This window comes from Ictidomys tridecemlineatus, chromosome 1, assembly GCF_052094955.1.
Source record: "Ictidomys tridecemlineatus isolate mIctTri1 chromosome 1, mIctTri1.hap1, whole genome shotgun sequence".
NCBI classification, from domain to species: domain Eukaryota; kingdom Metazoa; phylum Chordata; class Mammalia; order Rodentia; family Sciuridae; genus Ictidomys; species Ictidomys tridecemlineatus.
In genome coordinates, this window is record NC_135477.1 from 48,399,884 (window position 1) to 48,426,555 (window position 26,672).

Sequence of the window (26,672 nt, forward strand, 5' to 3'; positions counted from 1 at the left end):
TTTCCAACTTATTTAGTTATTGGAATAATTACTTAAATGAGAATTCAGTATTATTCTCACTAGTTATAACTAAATAACCATTGCATATTTATAAATACTGGTAGGGAGAAAAAGATCATTGGATGAGCTAAATATAATCTTAGCAAATGCTTCAAATTGTTGATGTTTAGAGAACATTCAGTTTGAGAATAATCTTTAAGTTCAAATTAACACCATCATCTGGTTTAGTGATCCATCAATATGAAATTCCAGCTTGTTTTTCACAATCTCTCTTTTTTTTTTAATTATTTTGAGACAAGATCTTGATAAGTTGCCCATGCTAGCCTTGAACTTGTTTGTTTTTTGTTTGTTTAAGAGAGAGAATTTTTCAATATTCACTCTTTAGTTTTCGGCGGACACAACATCTTTGTATGTGGTGCTGAGAATCGAACCCGGGCCGCACGCATGCCAGGTAAGCGCGCTACCACTTGAGCCACATCCCCAGCCCCAGAAATCTCTAACTCTTTATTGAAGTGATCTTTCACTTCCTGTGTTTTCTCTTTGATTTTATTCCTTACACTATCCTTTACTTCACAGATCAGTTTACACACATTCTAAACTCCTTCTCTGACATTACTTCTACTGTGTTTTCAGTGGATTTGGTTATTGGAGCATCTTGATTTGTTTGGGGTGCTTTATTCCCTTGTTTTTTCATGTTGTTCGTATGTTTTCCCATTTAGCAGTATGGATCTGAGGCAAAACAGATGGATTTCTATACATAACAAATGCTCAGAAAATAAGTGCTCACTGAAATAAGGAAAATGATATAGACAAGTAGCAAAGTAAGTTAACATTTAACTAACTTCATATCTGCCCACACACTTTCTTTAACTTCTCCATTCCTTCTAATTGCTGAACAATTAACTTAGGAAAACCACCATTATTTTATTTTCATTATATTTTCAATACACCTATGAATTCTAATACTACTCTCATGACTATATTAAGATGACCAGCTAGACTCCCACATGCCATTAAAAAAATTGATGAAAACAACAACAGAAAGGGAAAGCTAAATATTGCTGAGAGCAATCACAATGACCCTACCACTGGTCCTATCTCATGTGTGATTATAAATAAAGGGAAATAATAGCTGTGGATATGCTACAAAGGTCTAGACCAGTAAAGTATCATGGAAATCCCACCAAAATCAAAACAGCATAAACCTTTTTCAAAAGCAAATCTGCTTTTTTCAAAGTATTATTCCATAAAAATGTTAAATATAATTTATTTTTGTGGGGTTTTTTTCTCGTTTTAATAGATAGATTGCAAACATGTTTTTTAAAAAGTTTTAGTTCCCAAATGTCAAAAATACAATTACATTGTAACTTTTATAGATAAATCCAGACATGTATCCACCATTTATAACATTGTTTCTATGGGAAAATAACTCCAAACAACTCATCAAATCAGATGGCAAGAAGGACAAGAAAACTTCAAGTTCTCATTGGGCAAAAAGGATGCAGGATCAGAATGCAGCCTGACCAACAGATAAACAATTGTCCTGGTTTTCATTCCCAGAGTTTCCACAAATCATTTTTTTAATCATTCTTAATCATTATTCCCTTAGGAAAGAATAACTGAATCCTCCTGGTATCAACAAGCTCTTAAAATTAAACCAGGATTAACTAACAATGTAGCCTTTATTTTTTATTTTTAAAAATTTTTAATTACAGGCATTGTCAAAATTTGAAATACTAACCTGATGGCAATAGTCTTTAAATGTCTTCATTAATGTTGGGAGCCATCCTGCTTGCTAATTGGAGATTATTCAGAGCCTCTTTTACAATATAATAATTGAATTTGGCTCCAGGCCATCATAAACACCCTGACCCATTAAATTAGAGCCACAAGCAACACTGCACTATTTCTTTGTTTTAAAAAAAAAAAAAAATCGGCATTCAAACTACAATTTCTCACAGGCAGCCAGAACTGGAAATTCTGTTCTATAATACCCATGTGTCAAATGGCAAAGCTACTGAGTAAAATGTTCATAGAAAAAAAAAACTTTTATGATGCCTCTACTAAATACACTTCCAGAGGTGTACCTTTCAGCTTTTCTTCTAGAGATTTTTATCTTTTCTTTTTGACAACTGCAAACACAATTCGCTATGACTACATATGGGCTGTGCACAGACTCAGTTCTAAACTTGCCCAAAAGTGAAATGAGAACAGCTGCTGCACTTCAGGCCACTCTGGCCAAGATGTACTGATAGAAATAAGCTGTAAACCATCTCCAGTAATACTATTTGTGTTTGTGCCTTTTGCAGATGTTATTTCATCACTGTTCTTCGTGTAACATTAATAGATTAGATAGAGCCCTGGTCTAAAACAAGAGAAAGATTTTATAGTAATACTAAATTTCCTTTTGTTTCACTTGCTTACCAATACTACAGCCTAGATGTTGAATAGATGTTGAATATCAGCCTTACCACTTCAGGTAACATATTCCAGGCTGGGCAAATAAAAAGGACAGAATTAATCAGAATTGAGAGAATTACACTGTAATGAGAGTCCATTAATCTATTTAGTTTTGGTTTTTGTTGTTTTGTTTGTTTGTTTGTTTGGTACCAGGGATTGAACCCAAGGGAGCTTAACCACTAAACCACAGTCCCAGCCCTTTTTATATTTTATTTTGAGACAGGGTCTCACCAGGTTGCTTAACAGCCTTGCTAAATATCTTAGGCTGGCTTTTAACCTGTCTTCCTCCTGCCTCCATCTCCTAAACTGCTGGGATTACAGGCACACACCACCACACCCAGCTAATTTGTTGTTTTTGTTGTTGTTGTTAGGTTTTTTTGGTTTTAGGTTTTTGTTTTTGCTTTTGTTTTGGTACCAGAGATTGAACCCAGGGGCGCTTTACCACTGAGCCATATCCCCACACCTTTTTGGGGGGGGTCTCACTGAGATGCTTAGGGCCTCCCTAAATTGCTGAGGCTGGCTTTGAACTCACTTGCAATCCTCCTGCTTTATCCTCCCAAGATGATGGGATTACAAATGTGCACCACCAGACCCAACTAGTTTGTGGTTTTAAGAAAAGTGTTAGATAGTGCTGGCAAAGCACCTATACATTATGCATTAAACTACAATGTATCTTCAGTCCTTATAAAATATCAAATTCATTCCTAATTGTTCATCAAAGAACAACATTAAGTCTATATTTGGTTCATAAACAGAACCATCTCAAACTGAGTTTAAGAAGATATATAACAACAGAACCTCTGTACATCAAGAACAAGTCAGGGACTACAGTAGTAGCTCAGTGGTAGAGCACTTGCCTAGCATTTGTGAGGCACTAGATTCGAACCTCAGCACCACATAAAAATAAATCAAATAAAGATAGAAAAAATACAGTAAGTTTGGGGCTGTAGCTCAGTGGCAGAGTGCTTCCCTAGCATGTGTGAGGCACTGGGTTCGATCCACAGCACACATAAAAATGACCAAATAAAGGCATTCCATCCATTTACAACTACTACTAATAATAATAATAATTTTTAAAAATCAAATTTTCTTTGTTGAATTTGATTTTAACATGTGAATTCCTACCTTAGCAGCAGATTTCTGTAAGCCTAGTAATCAACAAATATACTAAAGACTTAAATAATTACCACACAATTAAGTAATCCTCTTTAGGAGAAATCAAAGTTCTCTGTTCAGGGTGAACATAACTCATCAATTGCTAAGTAGGTGTAATGTAGATAACTCTCTGAATTCTCCTAAATAGCTGATCTCATTAACAATATCACTCAGTGATGCCATATTTTCTTTTCCTTTTTTAATATAAAAAAAGTAGCTGGGCACAGTGGTGCATGTCTGTAATCCCAATGACTCAGAAGGCTGAGATAGGAGGATCACAACTTCAAGGCCAGTCTCAGCTTAAAGGCACAAATAACTTAGCAAGACCCTATCTCAAAATAAAAAATAAAAAGGGCTGAGGACATAGTGGTTCAATCCTCAGAACCAAGAAAAAATTAAACCAGAAATGTTTAAGGCATGTTTTATATCCAGCTAGTTTCATATTAATTCATTTTTTTATTTAAGTCCCAAGAGTTCTGTACGTAAGGCACTATACAGGTGATACTTCATGAGACTCAAAGATGTACAGATAGGGAGCTTACAGTCTAGAACAGAAATAGGACTATGTCAATGTCTACAGTTTGTAAATATAAGAGAGAGGTATAACTCAGCACTACTAGAGTCAGTGGTTAGAGAATTTATACAGGTATTGGGTTAAGAAGAGTCATTGTTTAAACTGAGTCTTACACTGGTATAATTTCTGGAAAAAACAAAGGCATCTTAGATACAAGAAAGTGTAACATGTGCAAAGAAGAATACAGGAGTTTATTATTAAAACCCCAGCAGTCTCAATGAGCTAGTTCAAATTTCATGGTAGGGGCATATGGTGGGGCAGGATTACCACTGGATTCTGATTTTGGCTTCTCCACTGCCCAAATAATGTTCTTTAGATACATTGGTTATGTCTGGTTGGTTATGTCTGGGAATATGTTTTCTTATTTTTTAAATGAGCATGTTGGATCAGAATATCTCTGAGGTCTATTTCCAACTCTATTTCCAAACCCATGACTTGAGATTGCAGCTGGCAATTTCTTTCTTTTTTTGGCAATTTTTTTCTATAAATTTTAGACTTTAATATTTGAGTAATATTTGGGACAATATGGTTTCTATTACTATTGGGGATCGCAAAACAAGTCAAGATGGAGCCTGGCAGTTTGCCAGGAGGAGTGGTTTGTTAGGCAACACCACCAAGCCATTAAGATGGTGAGGATTCCTTATTGGCTGACTGCTATATCTAGATGATGTTAATTGAGTCAAGCTGTGTGTAATCAGTTAGGTACATATACCTCTGCTGTCCCGCAATAAAGCGGCTCCTGCTACCTTGGGTGCCCGCTACCTTGAGTTCCCGCTCAGTTCCTGCTGAGTTTCCCCGAAATAAAGCAGTTCCCGCTTCAACCTTCAAGTTGCTTATCACCTCCCGGTTATTTTGCCCAGCCGGACTGCAGCATATTACAACTTCTCAACTCTGTCATTGCAAGTGTGAAAACAGAAATACACAATACATGAAGGAATGAACACATCTGTGTTCCAATAAAACTTTATTTACAGACAATGGAATTTTAATTTTGCATAATTTCATGTGTCATGAAATAATTCCTTTGATTTTATTCCCAAACATTAAAAAATATAAACACTATTCTTAGCCCCTGGGCAAGAAAAGTTTGCCACAGAAGCCAAAATTTTGCTGAATCCTGCTCTCCACAGAGAAATAAGATCAAAAGGAGTTAGGAGTATGATAGCCCTTGAGAGCTATAATAATATTAATCTAGAAGACAAAGTACAGGAGGCTTAGAAGGTTTCTGAGCAAGAAGGTGTTAAGAACAGAGCTGTACTAAAGGAAGATTTACTTGGCAGTAACGGATGAGAGGGAGGGATTAGAAGATAATCAGCCTAATAGAGTCTGGTAGCTTTGAGGAAGGGAAAGAAGAAAAAAGTTGTTTATGGAAGGAAAAATCAATAGAACATGACTTTGAAAAAAAGAGGAACAGGTTTATTTACCTCTTAATCATACATAGAAGAGATCAATTTCAAGACAAAAAGGGGTGGAGAGGAAATTTTGCATTTTCATTCCCCAGTGTCATCAGAATAGCCTGACTGCAGTAAAATGAACTGAGGAATCTGCCTTTCCTAGAAGCTTTAGAATAGTCTGAGTTGGAGCTTCCAGTTCAAAGAGTCTCCTAGTATATATCAGGGAAAATGTAACATTCAAGTTTTGGTTTTAGAGATGAGATAGATATGGCAGTTTTAGAGATGATGCTTACTTATTTATAGCTCCCTTTACTCTAGAGATGTCCCAAATTAGGAAAGAATATTTATCTGGTATACAAAGCTGTATCATTGCCCAAAAATTTTAAAAAATCACTCTACTGACTATGACTCAGAAATTTTATCTTTTTTTATTCTGACAGGAAATTAAAAAAAAAAAACTGCAGTACTACAAATGCAACCAGTTCAACATTAAAGTAAGTATTGTGCAAGTAATCCCCCTGCAAGGGAATACTAGATGCCTTCTAAAACTCAAATTTGGAAGCTGGATGAGGATCAAAAAAAGAGGAGTAGAAACAGACATGAACACAGGTAGTTATAATTCATAAATGGTTTGAGGGGCTGCGGTTGTAGCTCAGTGGTAGAGTGCTTGCCTAGCATGTGTGAGGCACTGGCTTTAATCCTCAGCACCACATAAAAATAAATAAATAGATAAATAGATAGATAGATAGAATAAAGGTATTATTATATCCATCTACAACCTAAAAATTTTTTCTAAATAAATAAATAAATGGTTTGATAAGAACCATAGTCTAGTCTTAAATGAATATAGCAAAGGGAAAAGGTAATTTCAACTAAGCAGCCTAAGAGCTTCATAGGAAATGGCAACTGCACTGGGCCCACTCTAATAAGAGAGGAAAGGTAATTCTACACAGTGGGAAAAGTACAAACAGTAATAACAAAAAGATAGGGAAAATTATAGACTTACCTTTCTTATAATATAAAATCAGACTATTTTAAACATATCACCCTACTGTTTTTGCTTAACATCTTTTTTTTTTTTTTTTTTTTGGTACTGGGGGTTGAACCCAGGGCCACATCCCTAGTCCTTTTTTTATATTTTACTTAGAGCCAGGGTCTCGATAAATTGCTGAGGCTGGCTTTGAATTGAAGTCCTCCTGCCTCAGCCTCCAGAGCCATTGGGATTACAGGCATGCGCCACCACCCTCTGCTTCCTTAACATCATACTAGCACATGTAAGGCCCTGGGCTCCATCTATAGCACTGTAAAACAAAAAAAAATCTTACCAGCAAAAATATCTGTCCATGCTTGCTTGAAATACATACTAGAGTGATTGATCAAAAATCGCAGCATACTTCAGTTCAAGGTCAAGTAGCCATTCCCTTATTGACCTTCCTTTGAGCTCTTGCTTCAACTTGATCTTTTCTGTTTTTTTTCCAGCATCTCTATAAATGGATCTACGTTACAACTGTACTCAGTTTTTCTGTCTTTCACATGTGATCAAAAAGGTATGAGCATGACTTATTTCATATACAATTTCAAAAAATCATTGTTGAGATCTTTTATATTTGATAAGGATTCCTGGTTTTCTGCCCTGCATTTCTAAGTAAGCTCATTTATACAATTAAAATTCTTAAACTTAGGCACTGCCACTTACTAGCTCTGGACTATGGAAGAATTACTCAAATGCTATGAGTCTTTGTTTCCTCATCCATAAAATGGGGATAATAACTACACAGTATTGTCCTTAGGATAAATAAATTACTAATTTTAAAAATCATTTGAGGGGCTGGAGTTATAGCTCAGTGGTAGAATGCCTGCCTCACCCATATGAGGCCCTGAGGGGCTGGAGTTATAGCTCAGTGGTAGAATGCCTGCCTCACCCATATGAGGCCCTGGTTCGATCCTCAGCACCACATTAAAAATAAATAAATAAATAAATATTATATTCATCTACAACTTTGGAGGGGTGGGGGTAACCAGGGATTGAACTCAGGAGCACTCAATCACTAAGCCACATACCCAGCCCTATTTTGTACTTTTTTAATATTTATTTTTTAGTTGGACACAATAGCTTTATTTGTTTATTTTATGTGGTGCTGAGGATCGAACTCAGGGCCTCACATTTGTTAGGCAAGCACTCTACAGCTGAGCCACAACCCCTATTTTGCATTTTATTTCAAGACAGGGTCTCATTGAGTTGCTTAGTTGTCTCACTTTTGCTGAGGCTGGCTTTGAACTCAAGATCCTTCTGCCTCCGCCTCCTGAGGATTACAGTTATGCACCACTGTGCCCAGCTGATTCATTTTTGAAATTGAGAATACTATATATTTATATGTAAGTTAAGTTAGGAAGAGGCTGTCTTTAAAATTTGTCCCTTTTTGTACTCCTTTCACTGCTTGAAGGCAACCTTTACTATCCTATCTCTTGCTTAGATGGATGGCTGTTCCAATTCCACTGTCTTACCAATGCTCCAATCAATCTTCTTCACCACTACCAGGCTTACCTTCTCAAAACCTTATGCCTCAGTTTAAAAATCTATTGCAGAATATCCAGCGCTCAGTATGCTCCACTTCTAGGAAAGATCCTATAAATAAATGCATTTGCATACATGCATAAAATGACATCTGCATTAGTCTTTACTATACTGTCTGAAACAACAAAAGATCACAAATAGCCTACAATTACTCTATTAAATCTAGTTCAATAAAATATGTTTTAATCATCAAGGGATGTCAAGTACTCCTCCCTATCCACAGTTTCACTTTCTGAGGTTTCTGTTACCTGTGGTTAACTCACTCTAATTCATGAACCACTTATCCCAAGGGAGTGAATATAGTACAATAAGATATTTTAAGAGAAAGATCATAATTATATAACTTTTATTATAGTACGTTGTTATTATTCTATTTTATTATTGTTAATCTCTTTCTGTACCTAATTTATAAATCAAACTTTATGACAGATGTGTATGTGTTTTATAGGAAAACATAGTACATGCACAGTTCATTACTTTCTGTGGTTTCAGGCATCCACTATGGGTCTTAGAACATATCTCCATGTCTCTCATGGATGGGGGCAGAGGAGAACTATTGTATTATTTAACTATTAAAAGAAGAGAAAGCTCTGTATGTACTGATCAGAAATATTCACCAAAACATATGGGGGTGGGGATCAGAAATAGGACAGGATAAGAAGTTACCATTTGTTTAAAAAGGGAATGAATACATATTACCTAGATATGTATAAACTATCTCTAGAAGCATACCTAAGACATTGGGTTTCTTTTTCCTTCTTTCTTTTTTTAAGTTGTAAATAGACACAATACCTTTTATTTATTTATTTATTTATTTATGTGTTCTATGTGGTACTGAGGATTGAACCCAGTGCCTCACATTTGTTAGGCAAGCACTTTACCACTGAGCCACATAACCCTAGCCCCAAGACATTGAGTTTCTTATGTCACTGTTTTCCAATGAAAAGGAAAACCAGTTAGCTGGAATTCCAAAAGAGAAAAGGACACTTTTCCCTATATACCTCTTACCTTTTACATTTTGAACTATGATTTTTTTTTACATATTCAAACATTAAAATTAGTGTTTTCTTTTTCAAAACTGATTTATAGCCTGGCACAGTAGCATACACCTGGAATCTCAGTGCCTCAGGAGGCTGCAACAGGAAGATTACAAGTTCAAAGACAGCCTAGGCAACTTCATGAGGCCCTAAGCAACTCAATGAGACCCTGTCTCAAAATAAAACACAAAAAGGGATGGGGATGTGGCTTAAGTGCCTCCCCACCCCCCCCCCCCCGCAACAACAACAAAAAACTGATTTATATGGCAAGTAAGTACCTTCATAAGCAAGCACACAACCTATCTTGTTACTAAAGCTCCCATTCCCTAACTGCACATTTTAACCCTTTTATATTTCTATTCACTCTGTATAAAAAGTCTTTCCATTTTCTTTGGCTAGAAAACTTTCTCATGCTTCAATGCTGCCCCTCTAAGAAAGAATGAATGTCCCTTCTTGTCTTCCCACCATATCCTGAAAAGGGGCCTTAAGCCTGATTTGATTATATGTTTCTTCCTAACATCAGAGGCTGGGTACATCGTCCTGGCCCAACCACATCAAAAGCTTATGTTCTTCAGGGACAGAGTCCAGGCCTCAGGCATTAAAAGTACAATGAAACTGCAGCATTATTCACAATAGCCAAAAGGTAGAAGAAACCCAAAAACAGATGCTGGATAAGTAACATGTGGCACACACATATATAATTCAACCTCCAAAACAAAGGACATTTTGATATATGCTACAAAATGGACGAAACTTAAGACATTAGACTAAGTGAAATAAGCCCAGCAGTCAAGGGCAATACTGTATAATTCCAAAGTGATGTAGAATAGTCAAATTCATAGAGACAAAAAGTAATGGTGGTTGTCAGGGCACGGGGAGAAGGAGAAATGCATAGTTTTAGTTGAGAAAAAATGAAAAGATTTCTGGAAATATGTGGTAGTAATGATTGTAGAATAATTCGAAGTTCTTGATGCCACAGAACTATATGCTTTACAATGGTAAAATTGCTGGGCATGGTGGTGCACACCTGTAATCCCAGGGATTTGGGAAGCTGAGGCAAGAGAATTGTAAATTCAAATCCAGCCTCATCAATTTAGTAAGATCCTGTCTCAAAATAAAAAATAAAAAGGGCGGGTGATGTAGCTCAATGGTGGAATGCCACTGGACTCAATCCCTAATACCACACATACACACAAAAAATTAAACCAGTGCATGCCTATAGTCCCAGATATCTGGGAAGCTGAGGCAGAAGAAATGTTTGAGTCCAGGAGTTCAAGGCCAGCCTTGGTAATGTATCAAGAACCCATATACAAAAGAAAATTAGATGGTTGGGCTGGGAATTATAGCTCAGTGGCTGAGTTTTTGTTTGTTATGCCTGAGACTCCGGGTTCCATCCTCAGCAGAGAAAAAAAATCAGATAATTGTCCTTAATCATGGGAAACTGGCAATCAAAGGTTCAGGAATCTAAAACTGTGAGTGATATTTTCCCCACAGTTGGTAGAACTGTGTATTCCACAACATATGGAATTCTACTGAAAGCTTTCATTGGCACTTTGCCTTGTTGAGTAGAAGTTAGAATCTATGCTTAGACATTAAAAAAAAGAAAAAAAAAACTCTGCCTTTTCATTAGATTAACATTTAAAATATGACTTTAAAATCATGGGAAAGAATATTAGTGATAATATCTAACACTGCACTCTTAACTATGTGACAGAAATAGTTCTAAACATTTTAATGAACTCATTCAATACAATAACATTATGAGTCATGTACTATCTTTAGTTCAGTTTTACTATTTTACAGAGGAGGACCATAAGAATTAGGGATTAAATAATTTTTCCAATGGCATCTTTCTCAAAGGTGTCAATGGTGAGCTTTGAATGTAAGAAGTTAAACTCTTAATTGTTAAACTCTAATACTTCCCCAAATTCTTGTTATGTTTCTATACTGATTTACCTGATCTGTCTAAAAAGTATGACTTTTGATATGTGCTAACTCATACTAGATGTGTTTTGCCAAAGTGGGTTATTCTGTTCATTTGCAAAGGATCAAAACTAAGAGTGAATTTCAAATCCACTTTTTGTTTTTAATCTTCTTACATATCCCCCATAATCTTGTGTTGGACTGAGCAGGATCATCTTCATATGCACCTGAGGGCTGTGCCTAGAATTTATTCAACATGAGTTGGATGGTCTTATTGCATGCAATGATTTACACCTACTTTCCTAAATGGCAGTTAAATTTTTTCAAAATTCACTGATAGCAATGATATATACTGTATTTCTCCAGAAAATGTTTCTTTGTTTCTTTGTTTTGGGGGTTTGTGTGTGTGTGTTGGGAATCAAACCCAGGGCCTCAAGCTGGGCAAGTGTTTTACCACTGTGCTACATCCCCATTTTACTTATTTATTTATTTATTTGGATACCACTGGGCTACATCCCCATTTTACTTACTTATTTATTTATTTATTTATTTATTTGGATTTATTGAACTCAGAGGTGCTTTACCACTGAGCTAAGTCCCCAGTCCATTTTATTTTTTTATTCTAAGACAGCCTCACTAAGTTGCTGAGACTGTCCTCAAACTTGCAGTCCTCCTGACTTAGCCTCCCAAACTGCTGGGATTACAGGTATGATGTGCTACCACATCTGATTTATTTTTTATTTTGACATAGGGTCTTGCTAAATTGCCCAGATTAGCCTCAAACTTGGAATCCTCCTTAGCCTCACAATAGCTGAGATTACAGTATGGCTTATCCTCCCATTTTTCACTTAACAAATATTACTCAAGACCCTACTATGAGCCAGGCACCATGATGGGTGCTAAAAATTCAGAGGCAAACAGCAGAGCTCTGGTAGGGAGAAAGATGTTAAACAAGTAAAAATCACATAATTAATTATAATTGTAATAAGTATAATAAAGAAAAATAATAGAAAGCATATAATATAGAAGGGCCTGATCTAGAATAGAGGTAGTCCAAGAATGCACCCCTAAAAAATAGACATTCAATACGGAATTGGAGGATTGGTAGAAATTATCCAAAGACGTATAGGCAGAAGGAACAGCCCACATAAAAAGTCCACAGGAAGCACTGTGCTTTAGAAGAAATAAAAATTCAATGAGCTGGGAGTATCATAGGCAGAGAGTAGTTGAGCCCAGTACTTAAAAGATCTTTTCCTAACTATGGGGCCCACCAACTGTTCACTCCTTTCCATTTGCTGCTGGCCCTGTTACTTCACATTTTCTCCATGATTCCAAAGAATAAAAACCACTGTATTCATAGTACTAACACATAACCCTTTGAGAGGAATAACTTAAATCCAACAATTTCATTAGTGGAGAATAAGTAGGAAAATCCTTTATAAATTTATACACACACACACACACACACACACACACACACACACACACACACACACAAACCAGGGATTGAACCCAAGGGAGCTTAACCACTGAGCCACATCCCCAGCCCTTTTTTTTTTCTTTTTTTTTTTTATTGGTTGTTCAAAACATTACAAAGCTCTATCATATTTCATACATTTGATTCAAGTGGGTTATGAACTCCCATTTTTACCCCGTATACAGATTGCAGAATCACATCGGTTACACATCCACGTTTTTACATATTGCCATACTAGTGACTGTTGTATTCTGCTACCTTTCCTATCCTCTACTATCCCCACCCTTTTTATTTTTTATTTTGAGACAGGATCTCACTAGGTCGCCTACAGCCTTACTGAGGCTGACCTTGAACCTGCGATCTTCCTACCTCAGCCTCCCAAGCCACTGGGATTACAGGCATGTGCAACGACTCTTGGCCCTTTATAAAATTTTAATCTCATCTGTATTTTAAGCAAATTGAAGCTAGAAATCATATCTTATAAAGTCTAGGATCATTCATGACACTGAACAATATACATAGCTAGAGTCCAATAAATAATTTTACTATTTGGGATGAAGAATAGTAGGACAAGAAATTTAAGTGTTGCTGATATATTTTTCTATGTAAAGTTTCATGTATCTTCTTCTATTTTTAACTGCATGAATAAAAACATGTTGTTTACCTGATAGATTATAAAAAACCAGCCAGTTCCCCAGAGATGTGGTGAAGATGGAGAGAAAACTGGAAACATTGGGAAATTAGATAATAGAGGTCCCTCAACTTTCAACTTTAAGAACAAATGTGCCATTTCTCTTTCTTCACAGAAAGCTTACTCATGGAAATAACTAAAGATTTTTTCAAAAGAAAGAATGACTTTAACTTGGATTTTGGCCCATTGTGGTAAGAATTGCAATGAAATTCAGCCACTTTCCCCTGAAAAGTAATTCAAGTGGAAATTTTATCAGTGGGAAATTCTCTAAGGGCCAAAAACTCCATTTTCTGCAGCTTAACATTATCTGTGAAACATTTTTAGTTCTAAGATTCACCAATTCTCTCATCTAGCATACATCTACACTCCACCCACACTCACACCAATCCAATGAGCTGACTACTAATAGAAATGATAGAATTGGAAGGCACAGTGGCGTTCGCCTGTAATCCCAGTGGCTTGGGAGGCTGAGGCAGGAGGATCGCAAGTTCAAAGCTAATCTCAGCAAAAGTGAGGCACTAACTCTGTGAGACTCTATCTCTAAATAAAATACAAAATAGGGCTAGGGATGTGGCTCAGTGGTTGAGTACCTTTGAGATCAATCCCAGGTACACGACCCCCCTCCCCCAAAAAAGAAACCAACAATCTAAAGGGAGACACTCTAGGAGTCGGGGGAGGAAGAAAAAAGAAACATTGCACGTAAATCAATCATCCAAGAACTGATGATCCAGCATATGAGTATACAAAATCTACAAAGTTTTTACCAAGGAAAAAGAACAACAAACCCCCAATTTCCTGTTTAATTATAAAAGTCACCTTTTACTCAATACTCTATCATGCTATACTTCTACACATAGTGCGAACAAAAATGCAACAAATTTAACAAATTTAACCAATGGTTACTTGATCCTGTGTCTTAATAAAATTCTATTTCAACAATGAAAAATTAATTTTTTTTAAAAAATTAACTTTATTATTTATTTATTTATTATTTGTATTTGGTGCTGAGGATCAAACCCAGGGCCTTGCACGTGCAAGGCGAGCGCTCTACCGCTGAACCACAACCCCAACCCCCGAAAAATTAATTTTAACAAGAAAAAATGTTATTTTTCAAAGACTATCTAAAGACTAAGCATGATAAAAAACTTGTTACTAATAGTATACTACAAATGAACAAAATTCTCATATATATTAATCTAAACTTTGCTTAACCACTAAGCCACATTCCCAACCCTTTTTATCTTTTATTTTAAGACAGGGTCTTGTTAAGTTGCTGAGGCTGGCTTTGAACTTGTGATCCTCCTGCCTCTGCCTCTCAAGCCACTGGGATTACAGGCATTAACAAATCTTTTTGTAACTTCTTTTTATTTTTATTTTTTGTAGTTGTAGATGGACAGCATGCCTTTTTAAATTTTTTATTAATTTATTCATTTTAATTAGGTATTATGTGACAGCAGAATGCATTTTGATTCATTGTACACAACTTCAGCACAACTTTTCATTTCTCTGGTTGTACACGATATAGTGTTGCACCATGTGTGCAGTCATACATGTACCTAGGGTAATGATGTCCATCTCATTCCACCATCTTTCCTGCCCCCATGCACCCTCCCCAACCCTCCCTCCCCTTTGCCCAATCAAAGTTCCTCCATTTGTCCCATGCCACTCCCATGTTATGGATTAGCATCCACTTATCAGAGAAAACATTCGGCCTTTGGTTTTTTGGAATTGGCTTAATTCACTTAGCATGATATTCTCCAACTCCATCCATTTACCTGCAAATGCAATAATTTTATTATCTTTTAATTCTGAGCAATATTCCACTGTGTATATATGCCACAGTTTCTTTATCCACTCATCTATTGAAGGGGATCTAGGTTGCTTCCACAGTTTAGCTATTGTGAATTGAGCTGCTATAAACATTGATATGGCTGTGCTAATGTAGCAAGCTGATGTTAAATCCTTTAGGTATAGACTGAGGAGTGGGATAGCTGGGTCAAATGATGGTTCCATTCCAGGTTTTCTAAGAAATCTCCATACTGCTTTCCAGAGTGGTTGCACCAATTTGCAGTCTCACCAGCAATGTATCAGTGTGTCTTCCCCCCAACACACATCCTCACTAACACCTATTGTTTGTATTCCTGATAGCTGACATTCTGACTGGTATGAGGTGAAATCTTAAGAGTAGTTTTGATTTGCATTTCTCTAATTACTAGAGATGTTGGAGATTTTTCATGTATTTGTTGATCAAATGTTTTATCTTCTTCTGAGAAGTCTGTCTCTTCAGCTCCTTAGCCCATTTATTGACTGGGTTATTTGTCTTTTTCGTGTTAAGTTTTTTGAGTTCTTTATATATCCTGGATATTGGCACCAAAATAGACATGTAGACCAATGGTACAGAATAGAAGACACAGAGACAAACCCACATAAATACAGTTATCCCATTCTAAACAAAGGCACCAAAAACATACATTGGAGAAAAGATAACCTCTTCAACAAATGGAGAACTGAAAATCCATATGTAGCAAAATGAAAATAAGCCCCTATCTCTCACCATGCACAAAACTTAACTCAAAGTGGATCAAGGACCTAGGAATTAGTCCAGAGACTCTGCACCTAATAGAAGAAAAAGTAGGCCCAAATCTTTATCACATCAAATTAGGCCCCAACTTCCTTAACAAAATTCCTTAAGCACAAGAAATAAAATCAAGAATTAATAAGTGGAATGGACTCAAACTAAAAAGCTGCTTCTCAGCAAAAGAAACAATCAATGAGGTGAATAGAGAGCCTACATTTTGGGAGCAAATTTTTTTTTTTTTTTAAGAGAGAGTGAGAGAGAGGGGGGGACAGAGAGAGAGAGAGAATTTTAACATTTATTTATTTTTTCCTTAGTTCTCGGCGGACACAACATCTTCGTTTATATGTGGTGCTGAGGATCGAACCCGGGCCGCACGCATGCCAGGCGAGCGTGCTACCGCTTGAGCCACATCCCCAGCCCTTGGGAGCAAATTTTTGCCACACACACATCAAATAGAGCACTAATCTCCAGGATATATGAAGAACTCAAAAAACTTAACACCAGAAAAACAAAAAACCCACTCAATAAATGGGCTACACAGCTGAACAGCATGCCTTTATTTTATTTCTTTATTTATCTTAATGTGGTGCTAAGGATCAAACCCAGTGCCTCACACATGCTAGGCAATCTACCACTAAGCTATAGTCCCAGCCCCTTTTTGTAACTTCTTGAGAAGGAAAAGGCAAGAGACATCTTTCTTTCCATATGGATTCCCAAATGGAAACCTTAGTATTAAAAATGTTTGAAAAAATAAAGAATCAGCTAGTAGATAACTCAAAATTCATCTTATCTGAATTAATGTGGTCCAAGAGATTCAAACACATTGCAGAAATTCTCTAAGTCCATTGTACAAGGAATAGAAACACAAGTTAAAGCCTCCAACAGGAAGTCCTTCCTCTAATGTATCAACATCTTCCTTGGTATCCCAGGCTTAGACTTTCCTCCTAAAAGCTCACTCTGAAGAATTTATGCTCTATAGTACTAAAAGTTGCTGAAGCTTAAAAAAAAAAAAAATGCTAAGGCAGAAATTTGTGGTCTTTTTAGTCCCATTCAATACAGGATGGTTTAAGGTCAGACCTGCCTGAAAGCTAGATGACCTGACTGAATCTGAGCACAGACCATTATTCTAGAAAATCTCTAGATAGAAACCAGCTGAGAAAGAAGGTATACACCTGTAATCCCAGTTACATGGGAGGCTGAAGCAGGAGGAATTGCAAGTTTGAGGCCAGCCTTGGGAACTCAGTGAGACCCTATCTCAAAAATAAAAAATAAAACAAGGACTAGGGATATAGCTCAGTGGGTTCAATCTTCAGTACACATGTACACAAAAAGAAACCAGCTAATCTCTGATAGTTGTTCATTAAAGGATTGCTGCTTCTTTTAAGATTTCCCTAACACTGGTTTATTATGTAAAAAATATATGCCACTTTCATGACCATGGCAAAAAGTTTAATAAAAAGGCTGGGTCCAAATCAGCCAAAAAGCAAAAATCCAGCAGAACAACTTTATGATATCTTTGTCTCTTACCATATGGTTCAAGGAAATAATGAGGAATTTATGACTCATAGTATGAGGCTGCATAACCAGCAGGTTCCAAATAATATATCAACACCTGGTCTAAATCATTAAATTTTAAAAAGGCACTCCCAGAGACAGAATGCAAAATCCAAATGCCACTTCCAAAGAGGAGGCAATATAGCTAGCTGCATGTTATGAATTTAGTAAGTGGCCTGCATAGTTGAAATGACTCTGAAACAGAGAAACCACAACCCAAAATAACCTGAACACTTTTGTTATCTCAAACAATGGGCAGTTAGCTATTCATTCCTCTCTCTTAGTATATATTCTACTTTTTCAGTCAAAACCTTATAAATTTGATGGGACTCTCCAAATTTGGCTTTGAAATTTGGGGATGGGAAATATTGGTTGCACAATAATTCCTAGTATTGTATACATAAAAACAAATGCTATTCATATATTCATTTAAGTTTAAAATTTATATTGCATATCTATGACCAGAACAGATCTGGTCTCTATCACCAAGGAACCAACAAACTACAGGAGAAGACAAACAATGAACAGCATAATGAGTGTCACACTGTAGCACACACATGCTCTACTGGAATACAGGCTGTGGATAATGAGAATATTCTCACCTACTTTCCTGGGCAGCACTGAAAGACTAGAAGGTTGCCAGAAGACTTCTAAAATGATAACCCTCAGTTCAGATATAAAAAGAAGTAAACATTTTATAATGATATAAGTGATTAGTAATTAAATAAGTATGCTAAATGATCAGAATACTTTGTTTTTAAACAAATATATAATAAATATTAAAACCCAAATGAGTCCTGGCTCCAAATAGTTTCCTTAATGCTCTCCTTACTCTATGACTATAACTGGGGCATCAAATCTAAGTTACTGTTGTTGATTCCTATTTTGCCCATTTAAAATTATACCAATGAAATCAGGGATAGTGGTGCACACCTGTACTCCCAGCAGCTCGGGAAGCTGAGGCAGGAAGAACATGAGTTCAAAACCAGCCTTAGCAACCTAGTGAGGCCCAAAGAAACTCAGTAAGACCCTGTCTCTAAATAAAATATTAAAAAGGGGATGGGGATGTGGTTTAGTGGTTAAATACCCCTGGGTTCAAGCCCCAGTACCAATAAATAAATAAATAAATAAATTTTTAAAGTTATATGAATATTTAAAAAACAACTTTAGAAAAGACTAAATTTCCATTGTATGGATATAAACAAACAAATTGGAGCTCTATTAAAATTATATACATAGTTGTAGAAAATGACACAATTTTCAGGATGGTGATATAGCTCAGTGGTGGAGTACTCACCTATCATGCAAAAGGCCCTGGGTTCAATCCCTGGTACAGCAAAAGAGAAAGAAAGGAGCATACACAATTTCCAAAAATCTTTTGTTCTCTTACAAGAGTAAATATTAAATTGTTTTGGAATATAATGTCTATGTATTCCTTTCTCGATTTTTTTTTTTTGAAAGGTATGATACTCAGGCCCTTGGACAAATTAGGTAAGCACTCTACTCCATTAATTACATCTCCAGTTCTTCTATTTTATTTTATTTTTGAGACAAGGTCCCCCTAAATTACCCAGGCTGGGCTGGAACCTGAAATCCCTCCTGCCTCAGCCTCCCAAGTGGCTGGGATAAGCATGCACATTGCACCCAGCATATGGATTCTTATTTCTAAAAAAAAAAGAAGAAAAGAAAAAAAAAAAACTTTTAAATTGAGTGGGGCTATGATGAAACAGAAGTCTACCTTCACATCATTCTCATATACACCCTTTAAGCAGGCAAGACAGTTATCAGGCCCAGGATAAATGGAAACTCTATGACTAACAGCATTCTTGTTGCTTCTGATTTTAGGTGGAAAACCTCAACCAAAAGAATTTTGCTCCAAGTGGATACTGAATGGTGGAGTAAAAAAAGCAGAGGACCTGGAATAAGAGTCAGAGCTTGAGTCTAGCCTAACCAGCTATGGGCAGACTACTTCATTTCTCTGAACTACAGTTCCCTCATCTATAAAATGGTGAGCACACAATATCTACCCACAAGATTGCAATGAGATTGTCAATAAGAAGATATTTCATGAATTCTAAAGCATTAAACAAATGCTTTATTAATTTTTGCTTAATATAGTAAGTATATGTACATTTTAAAAGTTAGGAAATACAGAAAAATATTAATAAGAAAAAAAATTACCCACAGGCCTATCACTCAAAGATTATTACTTATTTTAACTGAAATAAGTTTGACCCCAACCAAAAAAATGTAAAATAATTTCAGATGTTAATATTGATAATTAAAAGTGACATAATTAATTGCTGATCTCTTTTTAAGAGCAGAATATATGGCCCATGTCCATAATCCCAGCTAATTGGGAGGCTGAAGCCAGCCTGGGCAACTGAGCAAGAACTGTCTCAAAAAATAAAAAGCGATGGGTATATAGCTTAATTATCCAGCACTTGCCTAGCATGTACAAAGCCTAGGCTTCCAAGATTGGTGGTTGGGGGGAAATCACACAGCCTTTCCCATCTATCAGTTTAAAGCAAAGACAATGTTACTATTTGTACCAAAACTAGTTCCAATAGCATATGATATATGGGTAAAACCCATAAAAGTCAAGGCCACAAAAACTCCCAAAATAAATATTTCATGAGCCCAAGGAATAGTTACAACCCATGCCCTCAGATGCAATGAGGAAAGCAAATTATCTGAAGCCCCATTAATAAAACTGACCTGACTATAATCTGCACATGAAAGACTGACAGTTTTCTATAGGTCACTTTAATGAGAAAGAAAAAAAATTATAAAGCATGGTATAAGATGGGCAGTCTAAGACTTACTTTCTCACACTGCTTACTGAATCCCACCCTTCTTAGAACTTCTCTCCTCTGCTTTGTCTTTTTACACTTCCCTTTCCTACCTCATTCTTGCTTTAGTATTGCATTGAACTTGTTGTGTTTAGAAGGGTCTTATTCAATACAATGAACAATTATGCAACAATAAAAAGGAATGAAATTTTCATACATGCTATACCATATTAAACCTTGTTGAACCTTGAAAACATTAGGTTACATGAAAGAAATCAAACACAAAGGCAACATTTTATATAACTATATGAAATGTCCAAAACAGGCAGATCCACAGAGGGAGAAGGAAGATTGGTGGTTACTAGGGACAAGGGAGGTAAAGGTGTTGGGGAGATATTGAGTAATGGCTAAGGAATGTGGGGTTTCTTTTTGAGTGGCCAAAAATGTTCTAAAATTAGATTGCGAATTCACAATAAGGGGGACAGGGAAGAACAGAGGTATTTTGGACTAGACAGAGGGGAGTGAAGGGAGAGGAGGGGGCATGAGGGTAGGAATAATAGTGGAATGAATTATTACCCTATGTGCATATATGATTACATAACCTGGGTAACTCTACATCATGTATAACCAGACAAATAAGAAATTATACTCTATTTATATATGATGTGTCAAAAAATGCATGCTACTGTAATAACAAATTAGAATTTTAATTATATAAAAAAAGAAAAGAAAATTAGATTGCAGTGATGGTTGCACAACACTAAATATACCAAAAACCATTGAATTTATTGTATACTTTAATTAGGCTAATTATATGGTATGTGAATTTTATTTCAATAAAACTAGTCCAAAAATGGTCTCATTCAGGATTCGGAGTAGGAAAAAAGACATGAAAATAAATATTCCCATTTTACCCTGCACAAGTATGAAGTAAAAGTGATGATTTAATTGTAATATATAGATATACATAGATGAGATGGTAGAAGATTTTTTTAAATATTTTTTTTTTTTTTAGTTGTAGTTGGACACAATGCCTTTATTTAATTTGTTTATTTTTATGTGGTGCTGAGGATCCAACCCAGGGCCTCACATATGCTAGTGCTCACCTAGCATGCATGAGGCCCTGGGTTCGATCCTCAGCACGACATAATAAAATAAAATAAAATAAAAGTATTGTGTCCAACTACAACTAAAAAATAAATGTTAAAAAAAAAAAAGCAGTTATCTTAATGATGTTCCAATTCAAAACCTGCTCCTCAGATTCTTGAAAATCCTGCACCTTTGCCTGGATAAAGTTTCTTCCACTTGTGAGGCCTTCTTTTTTAAATGTTCAAGTCCCATGTGCCTTATACGCCCAGCTCAAATATTATATTCTCTACAAAGCCTCCCTGCCCTACGCCACCAAAAGGGGGAAAAAAAAAAGTCATCTCATCTTTCTCTGAACTTCCAAAGTACTTTAATTCCTCAGTGCCACTTGGAACTTTTCAATCTAGTATCACACTTATTCTGCCCAGTACCATACTTACTGCTTTGACATTCAAAGGGGTCTCAATAAATATCTCCTTTAGAGGTAGGGCATATAGCTTAGTGGTAGAACATTTGTCTAGCCATGCCTGAAGCCCTAGGTTTGATTCTCAGCACCAAATAAATAAATACCTATTTCAACAATCAAAAATTTCATCTTCATCTAGTAAATTTTAATTTTGGAAGTATCTAAATTTCATTTAGACCAAGAATGATAAATAAAGTAGTGGGCTCAGGAATGCTTACTTCAGTCAAAATGTATATTTTATCGACCAAAATAAGACTAATTTAGCATACAGATGTAAATATCTGAAAGAAATTCCCAAAGAGGAATATCAGAATAAGGATAGAACCTCCCAAGTAACTCCTAAGAAACACTTGCTCAGATTATATAAATTCCAGAATATTTACTCAAAAACCAATTTTGTTATTTTTATTATACCATATGGATCTTTCAAACTCAAGGTTCTATTATCAAGTTCTATTATTTCTTCTTCTAATATATTTCTACTTAATTCCTTTTTCATTTTCCTTGCAACATCCAAGGTTCAAACCTTCATTTTTTTCATGATCAAACAATTTTTAAAGGCTTCTAATTTATCTCCCTCCCCATAGTTCCTTTTCCTTCAGCAATATTTATTGAGCTACGTGTGTGCCAATGTTGAGAAAAGGACCTGGGAAGCATATAAAAAAAAAAATTAACTAAGGCCAATTCTCTATACACAATCTACTTGGGAACTTGAAGCATGTAGAGGATTCATATATTTAAGAGCCATAATTGGCACTGTGATTTTAAAACAATAGATAGGTCCTATGGACTACCCAGAACACAACCCATGCAGTCTTCTGCACACACCATTCTCATCCTCCCCCTCCCACTCTCTTTGTTCATTTTGTTGGATAAGGCCTTCTGTTAAACTGACCATATGTCATGCACTGACTTCATCTCCAATTTCTCTCCAATTTGCCTCCTGAGCTGCAATCAAGACAGTCTACTTACTGAAATTTGGAAGCAACTTACTCACAAGTATGTTTGTTCATGATTATTTATCAGCACAATCCTTTCTACTTTCTCTCTGCCTATACACCAATCTCAAATTGCTTCTTTTGTACGTGTGGGAAGTATGTAACTTTATATAATTTTTTTTCATCTTATGACGAAGCTTATTTCTTTGCATTCTCAGTGCTTATTTACAATCTTTCCTAACCAAAGGTTGTATATCACAATCATCTATGGAACTTCTTAAAAAGACAAAGCCCTTGACCCTCCCCCTGGAGAATTCTTCAGCAAGTCTGGGATGGAAACTGAACATCTTTACATCTAAAAAGCCCCAGTGGTGATTCTCATGCACACTCTAAGCTGAGAACCACTGATTTATTACAATGCTCTTTATACTACAGGCATTAATGCTTATTAATTCATGGCATGGAAGCTCATAAATAACTTTTCTCTAAATAGCCTAACCAGATATCAACCCCTTGACTACACTAACTCTGTTCCAAGTGCAACATGTGGTTTTAAGATTTCATTTCCTGAAGTACTACATGGAAGGACACTATTACCTTGTCTCTTTACATTGTTTCCCATTTGTTGAAAAATGGAGGTCTGGAATGCAGCCATGTTAGACAACACTACATAAGAATGCACTCTGGAGCCTTAGATTAAAATTAGTTACAAAGAGAACAATGTAGAACTAGACATTTTGAATAAATACAGTATTCTTCTTTAAAAGATTCTTACTAAATTTTTTTGAATTTGTTTTTTAGTTGTAGGTAGACACAATACCTTCATTTTATTTATTTATATGTGGTGCTGAGGTTAGAACTCAGGACTTCACACAAGCGAGGCCACCTCTCTAGCGGGGAGCCACAACCCCCCCCACCCCCGCCTTAATAAATCTTTATAGACAAAAGATCAGAATTTTGGTCTATGATATGTCCCTGTCTTCCTAGCTACCAGTCTTCTGAACTGCTGGAGGCAGTCCAAGGCCACTGAAGATGGAGGAAAACTTTCAGCTGCTAGAATGCCTTTAAGTGCAGTAAAGTAGCTAATCAGATAACCCAAGCCCCACCCAGACACAGTTACCTCCCAACCTTCCAACTACCCTGACACAGGCTATTTACCAGCTCAGTGAGGGAGCAGTAAAAACTTTTTCCAGAGTTGTTCCTCACAGACAGGAGCAGTCTGAGTCACCCAACCAGAGTGGGGCACAAAGTGTGACATTAGTCAAGGGAGTGTTAAGATACTGGGCTCAGGACCTTTTGTCCCATTTCAGAAGCGAACTTCATCTCCTCCAGGAATCACCTCTGTTATTAATCACCTGTTATTAGACTCTGTAGGTTACAGGGGTCTGCTGAGCCACTAGCCTGGAGAAAAGTGTGGACCTGGGAAGGGACGCCCCAGCCTTCTCCTGGGTAGGGGCCCGCGGATGCCGGATTCCACAGGCCTCACCCAGCAGCTCCATCTTGCTTCCTGGCAGAAGGAGGGGCCGAGGAGGAGGGCCCAAGAGTCTGGAAAGGCCCCATCGGGAGGAAGCCGTTTGACAGCAGGTAAAGCCAGGTGGACATCTCCACAGGCGGGAACAAAATAAAAGGCTGCAGGGGTGAGGAAGAGGCAAAATGGGCTCCTGGTCGTGAATTACTGCCTAAAGGTGTTAGAATGCCTGAGGTGTGAGAAGTACAATGCCCCGGGGTGAAGGAGGCCACCGCAGGAAGACGAAGGGTCAGTTTAGAAGAATGAAAAACAGGGTCAGATACAGGGAGCCCTGTTGAGGGGTGGGTGACTGAAGCAAGTCTCATAGTGAGCGGCGGAAAAATTCGTTAGAAAGGAGAGCAGTGTGGCTCAAATATGAATCCCTGGAAGGAAAGGCAGGGAATCAGTAAGAGAACCCGCCCCCCCACCACCACCCACAAGCCAGATTGGGGAGGCCTAAAAAGGAACTGGGAGCAAGGTAGTCAACGTGAGGACCGCCTGTACAAGGGAAGTGGCCACCAGATAGACTCACAACTATCATTTACTATTGACATATGCCACTCTAGGCACTTTACAAATAATACCTCGTTGAATTTTACCATACCCGCAAGACAAGCTTTATTGTGACTGCCCCCATTTTATGGATGAGGAAACTGAGGCCCCGGAGGCTCAGGAGCTTGCTCAAGGTCAGAGTGGGGAAATCAGCATTAGAACCCACGGTATCTGGCATAAGAGTCCACGCGCAAAGCCATAGGCAGCCCACCCGAGAAACGAAGCCGCGAAGTGGATCAGGACTCCAGGGACATCTCCCGCACCGACTCCCGTCCCTGGCCCAGCAAGCTCACCCGGACGAGGTTGCTGACGGCCGCTTGCACGGCGGCCACGGGCGCGGTGAGGTCAGGGATGGCTTTGCCGTCCACCTCGCCCTCCTCGTGCATAATCACCAGGTGCGAGATCTGCTGCGCCACCGGCTCCAGAATGCTCTCAATCGTGCGTGTATGAAACACCGGCATCGTGGCGGCTTGCGGGGCGGCGAACCGCGGGCCACAGAACTGGGATCAGCGGGGCCGGGAGCCGGCGGAGAGACTGAGTAGGAGCAGCGACTAGAGTCCGGGCTTCCCTTGGCGTAACCAGCCTCACGGGCGCCCCGCCCCTTCACGTCGCCGCACCCAATGGCTGAGCAGCTCGGGCCCAGGCCATTAGTCTTATTGGCCCCTCTTCAAGATACTCCACCCTCACCACCGCGCCGCCAAACTCCCGCCCCGCCCCCATTCCCAAGGGAGGGGCCTGGGAATGGGGCTGCGCTTCAGGGACTGCGACCGGATTCCCGAGCCCTAACGCGGGGCGCTCCTTATAAGGGCATGGTGGGAGCGGAGCGTGCGGCTGGAGTCTGACGGTCCCGCCCTCCGGGGACGCCTCCCGCCTCGGATCTGCAGAGCTCCGCCCCTCTGCAGAATCACCTCAGCGGGGCGGGGTCTTCTCACCTCGGGCGGCGCTAGAGTCTGATTAAACTCGGGGCCATAGGTCTCCCCGCCCCCTCCTCAACTTTTAACCAGAGACCGTCAGAATATCCTCCATTCCCTCTCAGTAATACACAGAAACGTAAAAGATTCAAACAACAGGAAATGCACCGAGAAACGTGAGTGTCCCGTTGATTTATACACACTCCACCCACTGGCCTCGAGATATTCCCAGTTAACCATTTGGTGTGTAACCCTCGACACCTTTGTCTGTATTTTCTAAATACACGAGATTAAACATTTTCCTAGAACGAGCTATTTTTCCCGCCTTAATTAAAATGCCCGAGTTATCTTTTACAGTTATTAGAAGTCTACCTCATTCTTTTGAAGGACTGCATTCCGTTGTATAAAATAAAACGATTTATGTAACAAATGTCCTAGGGATGGGCTCAGGTTCGAGTTTTCACTGTTAAAAAACAAACCTGAGACCAGGTGTGGTGGCCCGCACCTATGGTCCCAGCACATGTGAGGCCGAGGTGAGAGAACCACTTGAAAAATGATCTGCTTGGACGTCATTGTGCTTTGCCTCTGTATTGCTCACCTGTGTACTTACTGAGGACAGATGCCTTCAAAGTAAAGGGAAAATACAAAAGAGTGTACGTTTTACTTGTTGATAGGTAAGAACACATTACCCAATCCCCTCACAGCCTGTTTTGTTGACGACATCTTTTGTGTGTCTTCCTAACCTCAAATTCTCCTTTGCCCAAGCTTCCCCATTCTGAGAGGAAACGCTTTCATAAAAACCTCCACATAAAAGAGGCTCAAATCAAATGAAAATAGCTTCTCAAGGGACCACAAGAGGCTGAACTATACCTTGTCCTACCCAATTTTTAAAAGCTATTTTTGTCTAGTAGTATAATGCCCTCTGTTTCTAATGTGCTTATTGTCAAATCCTGAACAGTTTCTTTTTGGAGGTGGGTGTTTACTGGAGGTAGAACCCTGGGG

General features: G+C 37.9%; 1 protein-coding gene and 1 long non-coding RNA gene across 3 annotated transcripts in view; one reads left to right on the top strand and one right to left on the bottom strand.

Annotated features, from left to right (window-relative positions):
• Positions 1-25,348, bottom strand: part of Vcl (vinculin) — a 110,283-nt gene extending 84,935 nt beyond the window's left edge. Inside the window, exon 1 of one of the 2 annotated variants that reach the window (XM_005325893.5) lies at positions 25,053-25,348. In XM_005325893.5, coding sequence (XP_005325950.1) covers positions 25,053-25,220 — 168 coding nt within the window. In that variant the 5' untranslated portion in view covers positions 25,221-25,348. The remainder of the gene's footprint in view (positions 1-25,052) is intronic. The other variant, XM_005325894.5, reaches the window with a different exon arrangement.
• Positions 328-16,415, top strand: LOC144375351 (uncharacterized). Its single transcript, XR_013435056.1, has 4 exons — positions 328-451; positions 6,024-6,077; positions 7,063-7,130; positions 16,179-16,415. It is a non-coding gene; the product is annotated as an uncharacterized LOC144375351 (long non-coding RNA).
• Positions 25,349-26,672: the final 1,324 nt, after the last annotated feature.